The 16681-nt window shown below is 38.6% G+C and overlaps 1 protein-coding gene across 1 annotated transcript in view; it reads left to right on the forward strand.

Moving 5' to 3' along the window:
* Nucleotides 1-16681, forward strand: part of LOC130437862 (dedicator of cytokinesis protein 2) — a 70709-nt gene that overhangs the window by 19731 nt on the left and 34297 nt on the right. Inside the window, 4 exon segments of the mRNA XM_056769504.1 lie at nt 149-219; nt 1100-1206; nt 11529-11668; nt 16285-16380. Coding sequence (XP_056625482.1) covers nt 149-219; nt 1100-1206; nt 11529-11668; nt 16285-16380 — 414 coding nt within the window.

The following is a 16681-nucleotide window of genomic DNA, read 5'->3' on the forward strand; positions in this document are numbered from 1 at the left end:
AATATTGCGATAAATATCGTACCGTAGACGTTACACCGAGGCGTTATCGTACAGTGAGATTTTGATATCGTTACATCCCTACTTACATAATAAAGCACTGACTGTTATTAAATGTTAAAAAGTAAAGTTCAGGTGTGTGTGTTTGTAGGTTGCCGCTCTGAAGTACCTGCCAACAGTCCTGCACGATGTGGAGACCGTGTTCAATGCCAAACTTCTCAGGTGAGTCTCATCTCGTGACCTCTGACCCCTCCCATGCTCATCTACAGTTTGAGCCTCAGGCGCAGCTTCAGTCGACTGCTAATGGAGCTCCTAATGCATACGGCGCTCACCCCTTTTCTCTCATTTGTTTGGATTTATGCAATTTCAAGAAACACAGAGTCAAATTCATGAGTTCCCGGGTAGCTGTAATAAACTTCCCCGGGAAGTACACACCACTGGATTAGACAGGGTTTGCAAACTTGACGACATCAACGGAAAGAAACAGAATTTCCGAATGCGCCGCTGTCATTTCTAATACACGTTTTTAAGTTGATGCCTGTGAAAACATTCATCTCTCTGTGTTTATTTGAGCTTCTCTTGAACTCTAATAAGCATGCTGGTTTTTTATTTCTTCAAGCGCATGCAGACGGAATTTTAATGCATCTGGTTTTAAGCTCAGACGTGGTTTTTGTAAAGGTTTGAGGAGGCTGTACGTTTGAAGCGCACTTATATTGTTACATTTTTCTCTTGAATCTTGTTATAATGTAGTAAGACCTGGTTGTGTGTTTGTGTGTGTGTTTGGCACAGCAGGTGCCGTCCAATTCATCACTGTACACAAACACAAGCTGCTTCCAGCGGCTTCCAGCGGGTCGATATGATACAGTATTTTCTCTTAGACAGTGTTCAGAGTCGATCAATATAACGCAGGTCAATTTCTCTGCCCTCAACATTTATTTACAGCGTCATTTCTTCTATTTTTATCTTTTATTAGAGAATGTAGATCAACATCTACTTGATATTGACCTGAAAAGATGAAACAATATTAGACGGTATGTGAGAGAGTTCATTCTGAAATGAGTTAGGAATGATCCTGTCTGTCTATCTGTCCGTCTGTCTGTAGTAAGCTGTTGTATGATTTCTACATCTGCATTCCACCTGATCGACTCCAGAAACACAAAGTGGGATCTATGACTGAGATAGTGGGCAGCAAACTCTTCCATAGACAAGGTAAGTTACACACAAACACGTTTCCATGTTTCATGGGGACTTGAGTGATTTGAACGTCCAGTGTGTGATTTTGTCTTCAGAGGTGTATAAAGACCTGACATAGTGAAGCGTTATGTTTTCATTACCTTTGAATTATCTATTTCTATCTACATATACCGCGGGTCCCTTATAGGCCAAAGTATAGTTCCCTTTTTATGCGACGCAAAGGACAGCGTACAGTGCGAGTGACGGAAATTCCGTCATCAGAATCGTACACGCACCGCTGGAATTTTGTTATGTCGAATATAAAGTACGCACAGGTGGCGCTGACGCGTTCCATTTCTTGCGGTAATTCGTTTAACCACTAGGTGGCACCATGTCCTGGGAGCATCGATTCAAGGAAGTAGAAGAAAACCTGACCCCTATAGGCCTGGAGAGGCATTGCAATATGTCGTAATGTGCATGCATACGTGTGTACGCGTATGAGTCAAAAGCAGTATACTTTGCAAGGCTACAAACATGTTGTTTCTGAACAATAGCCCTAAACAGAAAAAGTGCTCTACAGAGCGCATTTCGTAACATATGTAATCTCCTTCGGCAAAGATGCGAAAACTTGACGAAATCGTAGTTCTGTGTCAGTCACCGTGGTGCTTTGAAAGGGATGGGAGAAGTGAGACGTTGGTTGCAATTCGCAACCTCACCACTAGATGCCGCTTAATTTCCTTCACTGGACGTATAAAATCCTTTCTGGATTTCTTCATTAAAAAATATGTTTTAGTGGTAGTCCTCACAGGGACCAAAAAATGTCCCCCAAGGTAAAAATTGCTTAGTCCCCATAATGTAGTTTATATTTTTCTCTCTCTCTCTCTCTCTCTCTCTCTCTCTGTATTTGATAGCCTCTGGTCTACTCCTGCCAAACAGCCGTTAACTAGATGCTAAGAAGTGATGAATGATATGTGTGTTTGTGTGCGTGTGCTCTTTAACGTCAATGAGATGCCGGCAGTGTTGATGAATGTGTGTGTGATGATTTTGGTTCCTCTCCCTCCCTCCCTCTCTCCCTCTCTCTCTCTCTCTCTCTCTCTCTCTTTCTCTCTCTCTCTCTCTCTCTAGACCTGGGATTGTTTATTATTCTAAAGATGAAAACATAAGTGTATGTTCTTCTTTAAGGCTGTACCAACTAGTTTAATACTAGTTCTACTAATCACTGCTTTGGTTCAGTGTTGACTAGCAGGTTGTTGGACCGTTGATGCTGTATAGTTCTTTACATAAAGAGTCACTCGCTGGCTACTATTCAACCATCTTTCCAAAAGACTAGTTGATTAGAAAAACTATGATCTGGTGTCTGATTACTGTTTACTTTTCCATTGTTCATTCTTTGTTTAATTTAGACAGATTTAATGACTTTGCCTGTTACATGACAAAAATCTGTGTTTACAGGCTGTGCGATGAGCTGCATCATAGGCACAGAGCCATTTCAGTTTCCTGTAATGATCATTTTGTGATTTCCGCCACAGTCCGCGTCCGCTTAGTGTGCACGACACGTCTGTTGTCTGTTCCAGCTGAATGAAATTGAGGTGTTTTAGGAGCAAAATCACGGACAGGCCGTTTCACATGTAACCTGTGTTTTCTTGCATAAATATTCATGAGCACGCTCCCAGGCCTCCGGTGATTGGCCCCGGGCAACTTGACATCACAATGTGAGGATTCCTCTCTTGTCCCCGTGATGCCAAGAGCTGTTTATTCATTCATATATTCATGTGTCATTTTATTTATTTCTGAATTACCGTGTAGCCCGTAAGCCATCCTGACAGGCATATTAATTGAAATTTATCCGGCCAGCCCAGGTCGCATTTTGTGAAGTGTCACTCTGAAACGTACAGAGAGGAATTGAGAAATATTGAGATGCTGTAAAATCACCTCAGCGGTGTAAGTCTCATCTGAGAGCGTCCGGCCCTCACCTGCCCAACAGAGGAGCAAGGCATGATGGGAAACATTGACAGGTGACAGAGAGCACGCAATGAAAACAGAACTCTAATGACAGTCTTCATCTCAGGAGAAATATCTGAGACGCAGATAAGAGTTTCCATTTGCGCTCAATTTATTCTCAATGACTCTCATTGTCTATGAGCAATAATTGAGATCTTAAAGAGATCTCTCACAGGTCATTTTTCTTCGGGTTTGTTGTGGATCTTTTCTAGTCAGGAATTTATCATTTAAACAGATTGCTTTATGATGTCTGCACTGTAAACCTGGATAAGTTGGAAATACTCAAAAATAATTTGTTTTAGTGGTTGTTGGTTTAAGTAAGCACAACCTTCAACTTTTGAATAATGTTAAATTAAAGTTCTTATTAAGACTTAGTAAGTGTGGCTATATTATTTCATTCATTTTTCTCATTAAATTTAGTAGACAGAACTTAAAATAAGTACACAAAGTTGCATTTTTAGTTTGATTTTGTTTGATTTACACCTTTAAAATAAGTAAATTGAACAAGAAGCAAATTATTTTAAGAAGCAAAGTTTTAGTTAAAACTTCAAGTAAATCAAAAATAATCATTATTCTTTACTCAAAAGTAAAAAGGTGTTTCAGGAACTTAAGATATGTAAGTAAGTTGAACTTTTTCATAAAATTAAGTTTACATTACTTTATCTGTTTGGGGTGATCCAAGTTACAGAGAAAGATCTCAACAGTCTCTTGATTTCATCAGTTATTTTTAAAAGCTATGATAAAGTTTTACTTTAAAATATTAAAATGCATTAAAATCCTTCAGCCTGGTTAGTGTTTTTGGATTGAGGTAAATGTTTACACAGTCCTCTGTGTTTGTCTGTAGAACCTGGACGGTTCATGAAGGTTCACGATTCACTTGTGATGATGTGCAGCTTCAGGCATCAGGATGGAAAACATGTGCAAATGTGGAAACGCATTTGACACATTTCGTTTCCACTTGAGGTGAAATTAGATTCATGAATAATAATCCGAGGGCAGTTAGCTCGCATTATTCCGCTGTAACACTCTGAAACCTGACAGACTGAAACCATTGAATCGTTAAAAAATGGAAATAATGAGTTTATTACTGATATCTCTCATCTCATTTGCCATCCCGAAGAACTGAAGTGAGTCTGCTGGTAGTTTTTAATAACCTGTGGAGTTTCAAAGCTGCCTCTGAAGACTGGTCTGATGAGAGATCTGTTTGATATTCTGAGATCAGAATGATAATTAAAATAAAAGCAAACCATTGCTTGTGAAGATCGAGTGGAAATGACTTGCACAGCCACTTTGATACATACAAATTCAAATGGATAGTTCACCCCAAAATAAAAATTCGGTCATAATTTATTTTTCCTCTTGAGGTTGTGCATGCTTGTCTTTCTGCAGTTAAACACAAAAGGAGATATTTTGAGAAATGTCTTTTTTTCATACAATGGAAGTCAATGGAGTTCAGTTTTGTTTGGTTATTGACATCCTTTAAAATATCTTCTTTTGTGTTCTGCAGAAGAGAGAAATTCATACAGGTAAAAAATAATGACAAGATGGTTTTTATTGATGCTTAAATCAAGACAAATAAGCAAATTACAATATAATACAGCAAATGAAACATCTCAAATCAATACAGTCATGTAGCAGCATAAAACAAAAGTAAGATACAATGAAAGAAAATAAAGACAAATAAAAAAGTCTTAGATTTGAGTTTAGTGTACAAAATTTACCTCTAACAATTTACTCAATTGTTAAAAAAGGGCATTTTTGTTGTTCGTATAACAAAGATTTATAGAATCACCATCAAACACTTTAGAAAAACAGAGAACACGAGGGGATTCTTAAAAAATCTGCTTTTATGTTTGAAATGATTTGCCCAAACTTAACGTTGTAGACTAAAAATTCAATATCAGGATTTAGAGTAACAAAACCCTATTTTATTGCTTTAAAGTGAAAGTCATGTACTTCATATTTCAAATTTATGAGGGTGAATACATTTAGACAGAATTTTCCTTTTGTGTGAACTATCCCTTTAAGGCAGCAGCATTTTTTTCACAGTGTAATGATGAATTAATATCTAGACGTGATGATCTTAATGAGAAAAGGTTCAATGAAATTTACTTTACATAACAGAGTAATATAGAAATATCACACGCACACACACACGGCCTGAGTAATATACAGATTCGTCTGTAATTCACTTTCTTTCTGCCTGATGCATTAAAATGATGAAGAGCGTTGAACACACACACACACACACACACACAACAACACACACACACACACACTTCTCATCTTACTAATTTCAATACACTGAAAGTGAATTAAAGTGGTCTTTCGTTCGAGCCAAGCCTTAATGTGGCCGTTGTTATGGTTACGGATGCCGAGGGCTTTTCTACTGTTTATCCTGCTGGGTTCAAATGCATTACAACAGCAAAAGTGCTTTTCACTCTTGTTTGTTCATTTATTTACAGTTCTTTTAGATATTAAAGGGCTTTTTCCGTCTTACCATCTGTTGATGTGTGCAAGTGTTTCATTCGAGTGTCTGTTGGCAGAATGACTCCGGTTATTACTGGGATGTCGCAGAGTGCCTTTGATTTTTTTTTTTTGAGTTGATGATGATATTAATATTCATGCCAGACTTTACGGGGTATTTGAGCTCAAACTGGATAGTACAGTCAATATCTGGCGAGGAACTCGACTCGGTCTAATTGAAGATTCAGTGATTGGGCAGCATCTGCCAAGTAGATTTGTACATTTTGTTGGTGGTGCTAGGGCATTGCTCTAGGGTGTTTGTTTGGTTTTTTATTTGTTTTTTAAGTCGAAAGCGAGGGATATAAATGAGAAACACGCTTTAATCTCTCCTAGACATCAACGGGAACTTTCCCTTGCATCTCAGATCCCGAAAATTCTCAGAGTTTCAGAAGAGATGTCAATGTGTCAAACTGAGCTCAGACTTGTCAAGACTGCGATCAAAAGTCAATATTATCGAAGATCTCAATATGAACTCCAACATTTCTCATCAAATTTACCCAAATCCAGATCATTTGTTTCTGTTGTTCTTTTCTGAGCAGTTTTAGGTTAAAACTCAAATGAGACACAACTGAGAACTCCGATCTCCTGTGGTGCTGTGTTCATCAGATGAGATTTGAGTTTTTAACACTGATGTCAGAACATTAGTCCGTCGTGTCAGACTGTGGATTATGTGTATTGTTCTTGAATTGAACGCTTCATCTGGATTTATTCGCAACCAAATGCCTCATCAAACCAGAAACATAAATCGGGAATTCGGTGTTTATCGGCCGACAGCACGCGCGCCGTATCTCATTTCAAAAGCGCTCGGTTTACAGCCGTATATCTGTTAGCTGGACTGACTGTCATTGCTTTTGCTCTGACACTTCCGCTATTTAAAAATTAAAAACATTGGAAGAAGATTTGTCACCATGTTCCTACCATCGCAGCTCTTTTCAGGATATAAACAACATTGTAGAAACCCCCAAATCCAATTTACAGCTTCACGTCCGTTCCGCTTTCTAATAGAGAATTTGAGGTGGATTTTTCAGAGGAGGTGAATTGTATGTATTAAAAGCAACAAGAAACCTCTAGAATCTCAGTAATAGACATCAGATTGAATCAGACTTTGGCGTGTGGCGTGAAGAGAGCAAGATCAATTCAACTTTGCTTTCCATTTGAAGTAGCCTTGGTTTTCTGCTCTCTCTGTGGTGGCGTGGTGTGGCGGGCGTGTCTGATTTAAACCAGCTGGGTAATTGAAATGGCATCTTATTACCATGTGAAATAGTTTATTGTGAACTCCCAGGATAGAGCCACGCATGAAAAATGAATGAAGGATGCTGGGGGAAGAGGAGGGGCTAAGAAATGATTCTTAAGGGAACAGACGCTCTTTTCCTCCTTTGATATTCTTTCACACACACAGACGTAGAGAGACACAGGTGTAGCGCAGGCGAGAACGTGTCATTGTTTCGTTTAAATCTAAAGTCTCCAACATTTACCGTTGCGTTGGTCTCTTTTTGTTTACCAATTTGTTCCTCAAATTTCTCAGTGCATTATTTGGGAAAGTCATCTGAGTGATACATGAAGTACTTTGGCTGTCTCGCAGTGAGGCTCCGGGCCAGATTTCAGTCGACTGTAATGTGAAATCTGTTGAGTAAGTGTTTTTGCCTGTTAGATAAAACGTTTTGAGCTGGAGAGGGACGGGGGAGTTTAAGAAGACAAACTTATGTTAAACGTGAACGGCTGATTTTGAGTGTGTTGTGTACATGCGTATTGAAAATGATGATTGAAACAGTGTTTTATCAGGTCTTTGATGAGAAAGACTCTGGCACACAGGTGGGTCAGTTTGGCCTTGAGAAAATGCTTGACTGCACATTTTCACCATGAAGACGGGACAGTCTATGAACAGAGATCCCAGTGAACTCTAACACCATCAGATCAATCGGTATTCTCTCTCTCAGGGACTCAGCATTAATCTCCCTCTGAACGATCTCACTTTCAATTGCTCTTCATTTCATGGGAACATTAAGGAGACTATTTTTACAATCTAAGCGCATTGGTGTTAGATTGCAATAAACCAATCAGAATCTTATCTCCCATTCCCTTTAAGAGCCAGTCGCGCTCGTGCCATGGCGGATTCGCTATTTACATTTACATTTAGGCATTTGGCAGATGCTTTTATCCAAAGCGACTTACATCGCTTTATCCTATACATATTACATAGGTCTTTGCAATCCCCTGGGATCGAACCCACAACCTTGAGTTGTAAACGCAATGCTCTTACCACTGAGCTACAGGAAAGCTGTATTTACACGGCAGAATTCGCAAGAGCAGACACTTCTCCAGAAAGGAAACACGTCTGCTTGTGCGACAGGTTAAAACGCTCAAGCAGAACATCTCGAGGAAAAGCTGGATTTCTGTCTTTACGTCAACAATAATAATCTTTTAAATTGTATTCCATTTATTTGTAATATTTGTCATTATTGTGTTCTGCTGTGCGTGTGTAATAAGCAGAATTTACGAGTGGTCTTCACTCGCCTTTAGGCGCATATTCCTCTTTAAATAGCTAATAAAAATTGCGGCATTGACTTTAGACTCTCAGTTGGTCTACAGAGCAGATTATTTTCAGATCCTCAAATTGCAACGGACCAACAATCCAAATGCACAAATGGGCGAAAATGCTATTTAAGCATCGCACAGCAGGATGGAAGATGGGAACTGCGTTGGAATGAAACTGGCAAAATACACTGCGCGTTGGTACACGCTTTGTGCCGGGTGTACGATAAGCCCTGAGTGTGATAAATCCAATTATCATTCTTATTTATTCTTTATTTTCTCAAGAAAGTCCCATTGAGATCATAAGAAATCTCTTCCTCCAGGGAGTCCTGGCCATTAGCTTCACTCATTAGCATTAGCGACTGTTTACGATTGTGGTATATTTGTGATGCTGAAGGATGAAACAATCATGCCGCCATAGGATAAACCGCCTGTTCTCTGTGAAATGGCTTGTCAGTGTTGAGTACCTCTAAACGCTTGTGTAAAATGAGAGAGAGAGAGAGAGAGAGAGAGAGGGACAGTGGTTCACACTGTAATGATGTACAGCACTCAATAACTGTAAGTGGAGCTGCAGAAAGGCCATCGGTTTTATTGTAACTGCTTTTCCTGATGCGTTTTACTCCCCGGGGAGAGAGAGAGAGACTCGCCCACAGACACTCATATGGAGCACTGTAAGATAGATGCGTTTTACCTTTGGGTAAAGCAGATAGTTTGTGTCCGACGCAAAAACGCTGATGCGTGATACTGTAATGTGCTCTGGCAAACCTCGACGCTCAATGGTTTGGTACCTGCATATACCTGAGACTGTAACACAAGTTCATTTGAAGGCTGTGACATTGTGTATTATGTGTGTTTGTTCAGGCTCTTATCATTCATGTCTGTTAAAGATGGTTGACATGCTATTTCATGCATTCTGATTTCTTTACACTGTTAAAAGTGCTGGCTTCCCATGCTTAACATGGTCAACTTGTTAAAGGCAACTTGTTCATTCGTAATGTTGCCTTTGGAGCATTAAATATTCCGGCAAAATGATAAAGCTCAACGTTCAGTTCCACAAGATATTGTCTTTAACAGAATTCGCTTTTCAAGGACTACAGAGAACAGCTGGATTGGACTTACAGCCCTCTACTTCCCGGGTACACAATGTCACTATTCCGAGTGCTTTTAATAACCTCCGCAAAAAGGAATATTTCAAAAAAGGGGAGAGGCCTTCCTTAGAGAAGAGGAAGAGCCGTTGAATTAGTGTTTGGTTATCAGAGATTGAAAACATTTGTTAGTTACGCGCTAAACTAATTTTACTTTCATCATAGTACTACAGCTGGTAATAAGAATTCAGCGACATACATTCTAAGATAACCAACGGTCAAAAAACAACTTCCATGACTTTATCGGCTGTGAAAGCTGTTCTGTGTAATACACTAATATTGTGTGTGTGTGTGAGCTTACCTCTAAAACACTTCTATGAAACGTCCTTTGAAGTCCTGCTTGCAAATGTCTCCTGGTCAATCTCATTTAGTCTCATTTAGTTATTTGGCAGACGCTTTTATCCAAAGCAACTTACAATGCACTTATTACAGGGACAATCCCCCTGGAGCAACATGGAGTAAAGTGTCTTGCTCAAGGACACACTGGTGGTGGCTGCTGGGATCGAACCAGCAACCTTTTGATTTACCAGTTCAGTGGTTTAACCCACTAGACCACCATCTCTCTGCTTGTTTTATTATCCAACTCGGGTCAAATATAAAAAGTAACGCTTCTGTTTTTAGTGTTAATTAATATAACCGGTCTGACGCCATTCGGTCTGGTGTCATTTCCCTCGCCATAGAAGAAAAACACATGATCTCTGATAAAGGTTGACGTTTGCACATGCACTAGTAGACCTCCGTTACACTTCGATCAACCTTAATGTTTTTAACTGATGAAGTGAACTTGACGCCATTGTTACTGTTTATTGCTTAAAGCCAAAGTTTATGAAAACGCACGCACTGAGAGGGGCACCGACCAATCACAACAGCCTGAGAAGCGGAAGCTCGCTGATATTGTATGGGTCTTCACACACACACCATAAGCGAGGAACCAATCACGACAGACCGGGTCAGCTTTACCAATCGCTATTCGGAAGGAGGGGTGTGGTTACACGAGGAGTTTCAGGCAGGTCTGGGTGAGCATTCACTTTTAGATAGAATGCATGTTTTGTTATGACACTTTAAATTTGCCATTTTACGTGTCTAATATATGCTTAGGCAACTTATAACACAGCAGAGACAAAGAAAAACACTTATTCGCTTCATATGACCCCTTTAAATAACACCTTGAGTAAACCCCAGTGCAGCATCTGTCTCTCTCTGCCATTCGGTGGCTTTCTGATGGGGATTACACTTAGAACACTTGTCAAGCTCCAAATGTGATTTTAAATTGGATTTGGTGAGTAAATAAAGTGTGCACAGATGGTCTGGGGAATTTTAAAGTGGCAGTAATGGACATTATATCCTTGTCTTACATACAGCTTCTCTTTCCTTTTTCAATTTTTTTAAGTAAACTTTTATATTTCTTTTTTGTGTGTAAATTGTTATTGACATGTCTTTAATTGTTCTCTTTATTAGAATAAATTTACCATTCAGAATGAAATGCGAAGATGAACTTTTCCTGAACACAAGCGTTGTGTCCTTGAGCAAAACACACTAACCATCTGCATCAGACGGTCCCGGCTGATTCTCTCTCTCTATATCAAATAACATTATTAAAAAACTAATTAAATTGATTTTCACCTTCTTTTCTAGCCGTTTATTTTTCTCTTGAGTTCCTCTATAATGCGTAGAAAAGTTTCTCACACAGGGGAGGACTGGGAAGCAAAGTCGTCCCTGGATTTTTCGGCCCACATCTGCCCTCCATCAATTCTGGTATTTTGGGGGTGGGGGATGCGGGCTATATGATGGCATCATTACTCCACCAAATCAGTCGACGGAAGGGGGCTTTGTTGTTACATGCACACGTGTCCGACTTGCTAATGCCTTCACGTTGCGTGCATTTGCATTTAAAAAAAAAATGCATTCATTTAGTTTCTGTTGACCATTGAAAATAAATGAATTTTTTATACCTACAATAATTTCCATATTTACTCTATTGAGTATCACATGAGTATCAAAGATTCCTGCCAAGTTTAAAATGGCTGTTAATATGTAAATGTGGTTAATATTGATTTGTGAACACATTGTTCTAAGGTTACCTGAAGAGAATTTTGCTGGTTTTAAAGATTTTATAACTATTTTCACCAAACCGAGGAATGATGTCATTTACAGATTGCCGAGACATCTTGTTACCCATGATGCTCCGGGAGCTGAGCGGTGCGTTGGCTTGTGTAGGGGAGGGACAGGACGAGAAGAGGAACAGTGTTGAGCTTCTGAACAACATCCTGGAGGTCCTGAGCCGTGATGATGTGGTAAGAAACTCGATAATTCACTTGGTTAAGAATTACTGCCCATGTCCATGTGACGGTCGATCAGGAAACGTCTAACTGAGACGCAAAGTGTCTGTAATTCACTTACATCTTGATTTTAAATCCAGTGTAGACAGGATGTGTAGACAGTGGACCAAAGCATCCAATGCTGGACTTCATCCAGAGTCAAATGTGGAAAATTGTCTGCAGTTTAGAAAACCATACATAGAGAAATAACATTGCAGCAGAATCTGGATCTAATGCTCTCTTGCAGATGTACTGTATGTTGACCGATTCTTGACAGTATTTTACACAGCAAAAAAATTTTGTATAACATATGAACTCATAAAAGGGGTAGTTAAATCAAAAATATATTAAAAAACATTGACAAACAAACGTAACGGACTTTCCTTGTATGGACACTAAAACCACTGAGACATTTCTCAAAATATCTTTTGTGTTTTGTGTTGAGTGATATAAAAGTGCACTTTCATAATGTAATTAAATGCATGGTTAGTATTTTTCCAAATACGCTTTAGAAAAGTCGAGCCTCGTACCACAACAAACTTTTAGCCAATCAGTAGTAAGGGGCGTGTCTACTCATGTCGAAGAGTAGAAAGAGCGATGTCTTATTTTTTACATAAAGGCAAACGGTCTGTGGGTTTTAAAGTATAAAAAGAAGGATAAAAGTCAGGCATGAACTAAAATTGTTCTCTTTATTAGAATAAATGAACCATTCAGATTGAAATGTGAAAATGAACTTTTCCTGAACTTTGTCCTTGAGCAAAACACACAACCCGCCTGCATCAGACGGTCCCGGCTGATTCTCTCTCTGTATATCAGATAACAGCATTAAAAACAGAATTAAAAAAACAATTCAAATTATTTTTTAGAGGGTAACATTCAGCTAATTCTCTTGCAGTTTCTAGCACCAATAATGCGTGTTAAAGTTTCTTACACCAAAATGCATTCATTTAGTTCCTGTTCATTTCTCATATCGACCTTTGAAATGACTGCTAAATGACTAAATGTAAATGTGCTTTGATGTTGTACATGAAAAATCATTTTTTGAAAGGAGATAGTTTGTTAAAAGCACATTTTAGTGCATATTCATGGTGTCTCAAAATACCACTAGTTGAGTACACTAAGATTATCTGCTATCAACTAGTACGGTTCTGTTTTAGTTTGCCTTCATACACATAACATTTTATTCTAAATAAATTCATTTATTCTTTATTTCTAAAGTGATTCAGAATTTCCGAGAATTTCTTTGCTGGTTTAGTTTGGTTCTGCTCAGAACGGTTGATGTACTCAAACAGGTTTTTCTTGCACTGCAGGTACAATCCCATTCTTTGAAGTCTAATGCAATAATCTCACTTTCTGAAGTGTGATGCATTTAGAATATAAACCTCCTGAAGCCACGCATCTAGAGAAACAGAGAGAGGGGTAACGGGAGAGATTCATCGACACCGTACCAACATTGTTTACCAGACAATATCGGGTCCGGACAATGTTGAGCTTTACAGATAGAGCAACGTTTCAACTTTCAATTATTTACACTTTATTGGTGACGGTGGAGTCAGACTTCTGATATCTTTTGTAGTTGAAATGCAGACTGAAATATTAAGTATTCGAACATCATTTTCGACCTTCACATTTCGATATTTCCCGGATCGATGATTTCATCCAAAGCGATTCAAAACCGTAAGAAAACCAATAAAACATTTAATATTAGGGAGTTCGCTACAGTTCAAACACACATTAGGAGGTTCAAGAACTCAAGAGTTTTTTCCCTTCAAAAGCTGTTTGTGTTCTAGACCAAATAGCATATTCGATGAGGACACAATGACAGGAGGAAAGAAGAGAGTGAGACATAATGAAAGGAGAGAAGGATGAGAAGAGGAGAGAATGAGTGAAGCAGAGGTCAGAGCTGTGTGATGATCAGACTCATGACTCGGTGTGATGAGAATGAAAGAGTGTTGAGGAGGAAACAAAGTGGAGATGTGACAGGGTCATGAACCCTCCTCTCCTTTCTTTCCTTCTCTCCTCCTTTAACAGGATTCTGTGAGCGTTTCACTGTTCAAATATACACAGAGATGAAGAGGGGCGTGTGAATTGCTCTCTCTCTCTCTTTTTCACTCTCCGAGGGCATGTTTCATGCCGCGGTTTGAATTAAACTCTCCGAGACGCTTCAAAATATTGCTCACCTCAAACGATTCTTCTAAAAATACTGATCACAGACCAGCTGTGAAACCGAACAGCGACACACATACACTAACACACACACACACGGATGAAAGTGATACCGTGATGGTAAATGTTCAGATTTGTTAAGAAGGAAGTTAAAGGCAGGCAGAGAAGTTTAAGGTGTTTGTTATAGTAAAGAGCGAGGACTGTCATTGAAATTCATGTGGCCCTGGATAAAACGAAAAGGCTGAAACCTGGACTCAGTCAACCCAACAGTGCAGATTGTACACACACACACACACACACACACACTGAATTCATGGTGAAGATTATACTCCAAGTGTATCTGATGAAGCCATCATACCACAGACTGCTGAGCATGAGAGATACACAGAGATAGAGAGAGACAGATGAAAGAAAGACTTTCACATAAAGCAGAGAGTGAGAGACAGTTTGTGGGGTGCAGCTGAATTTGAAGAGCCGTTTTCGAAAAACAATATGAAATACAATATGAAATTGAAATAGTTCATGGACAGATGAACAGATGTTTCTCTCAATCCCTCAGTTCATCCTGCGTCACGAAATTAGTGAGGGAGCCGCACGCACACACACACACTTTTCTGATTCTTTGTTCTGTCCACATCAACAAAGTGCACACTTTTATAATTTCACATTTTTGTTTCAAATTGTCAACCCATGTCATTTTAACCCTGGGTAAATGTTAATGATTTTGCTCTTATTTGGACTCTTAATAGATAAAAAATGCATTCATGACAAGATAATTCACCCCAAAGCGAGATTCTTTCATCATTTTATTATCCTCATGTCATTCCAAACCTGTATGAGTTTCTGCCTTCTGCGGAATACACAAAAATATATTTTGAAGAACGTTGATAACCACACAACATTAGTTGAAGACAAAACCACAGAGACATTTCTCAAAATATCTTCTTTTGTGCTTTCACTAAAGGAAGAGTCACATACAGGTCAACAGCGTGAATAAATGAAAAAGATATTTTATTTTGGGGTGAACTCTTATACATATAAATGACATCACCTATTGTGCTACAATATAAAAAAGTGTAGGTTACTTAAACAAGGGTTACAAAGTGATTACTCTTCCGTTTGAAGATGTTAATCTATATACTGTTACGGAGACTGTTCTCGACAGACCGTATTTCTGAGATGTTTTAGCATTGTGATTCCTCTCACATCTCCCTCTGTGTGATTTTTCACACTAATGTTTCATCTGACGGTGATTTGTTATCTAATCGCTGGAGGCAGTGTGACGCGCTGGATCTTCACGAGTATCAGATCTGTTCCACTGTTTTCTTACAGAACTTCACATTCGAGAACAGACAGTTTTGAAGACACACAAACTCTCAAATCAATAATGAATTGGAATGGAAAAAGAAATAGAAAGCTGTAGTGGAGATCACACACAGTCTCGTCCAGGCAGGTCAAAAGCTCTTCAGGCCGCTCGATACACTTAGGCAATAAATTAGTGTGAAGGAGCCGGAGAGACCAGACGCAGGCACGCATGAGTGAATCATCTCTGTGATTTTTTTTGGTTAAGGCATTTAAGTGCAGTGCAGTTTATTTCTACAATAACAAACATGTTATCTCTCTCTCTCTCTCTCTCTCTCTCTCATGCACTTATGGATTGTAAGAAGCTAAAACCTTTATTTGAGATTATGGAAACTAAGGTGCTATTTGTTTACAATTAGTTCATGCATTAGCTAAAATGTACTAACAATGAACAATACCAATACAGCATTTATTAATGTTAGTTTATGTTAATTTCAGCATTTACTAATACATTATTAAAATCAAGAGTTGTCACTGTTAACATGAGTCAATGCACTATGAATTAAGATAAATAACTGTATTGACATTAACTAAAATAAATAGGGAATAATAAATACTGCAAATCTAAATTGTTCATTGTTAGTGTTAATGTCAGTTAATGAATGTGTTACTGTTAACAAACAACACCTTATTGTTAAATGTTAACATTATTATTTCTTTTACCTTCTTTAATGTCAGTAAAATGTTTATCTGTGGCTTTAAATATGTGAACAGACATTGTGAGAAGTCTCAGTTTGTGATTTTTTCACTTGGCCAAGCAAAGAGGAAAGAGGAAAAAGGAAAGAGAAAATTGAGAAAGATACCCACGGTAATTTAGTGGCGGTTTTCATGAAACTTATAAAATCAAGGACATTATAAATGAATGCATGATCTTTTAAAGTTTGAAATGATTTGGTGTTTAAACGGATTCATTATGAAATTGTTGAAGAAGATTTGATTTTTCCTTTTTAATGAATATTATTATTAGTATGTAAATTGAAATTGTGAAAATAATAATCAATCTCTCTCTCTCTCTCTTTCTCTCTCTCTCTCTCTCTCTCTCTCTCTCTCTGTGTGTGTTTCAGGGAGACACATTTCAGCACATTCGGGACATTGTGTCGTCTCTTCTGAGGACAATTAACTGCACGGTCATCACGATGGGTCGAGAACACTCTCTCATTGTAAGTCTAAAGCCTCCTCTTGCAATCACCTGAAACATTGGATGCAACCGCATAGCAACCAGATAAATAATGCTCAGAACCCCTTAGCAACCGTCTGGCATCATCCTGGCAACCATCCACAATGCTGTGTTTTCCATCACAGTAGTGAAGTTTGTACAGACCAGCATCTTCTGTTATTTGTCTCAATCCATGACAAAGCTCACTACATCTGTCCGAAAAGATTTAGACTTTGCTTTTTTGTTACACACTTCTGTGTTAAAAAAACATCAGTAGACATGTGGAATATACAGCGTTTGTATTC

Source organism: Triplophysa dalaica, chromosome 16 (assembly GCF_015846415.1).
Source record: "Triplophysa dalaica isolate WHDGS20190420 chromosome 16, ASM1584641v1, whole genome shotgun sequence".
NCBI classification, from domain to species: Eukaryota; Metazoa; Chordata; class Actinopteri; order Cypriniformes; family Nemacheilidae; genus Triplophysa; species Triplophysa dalaica.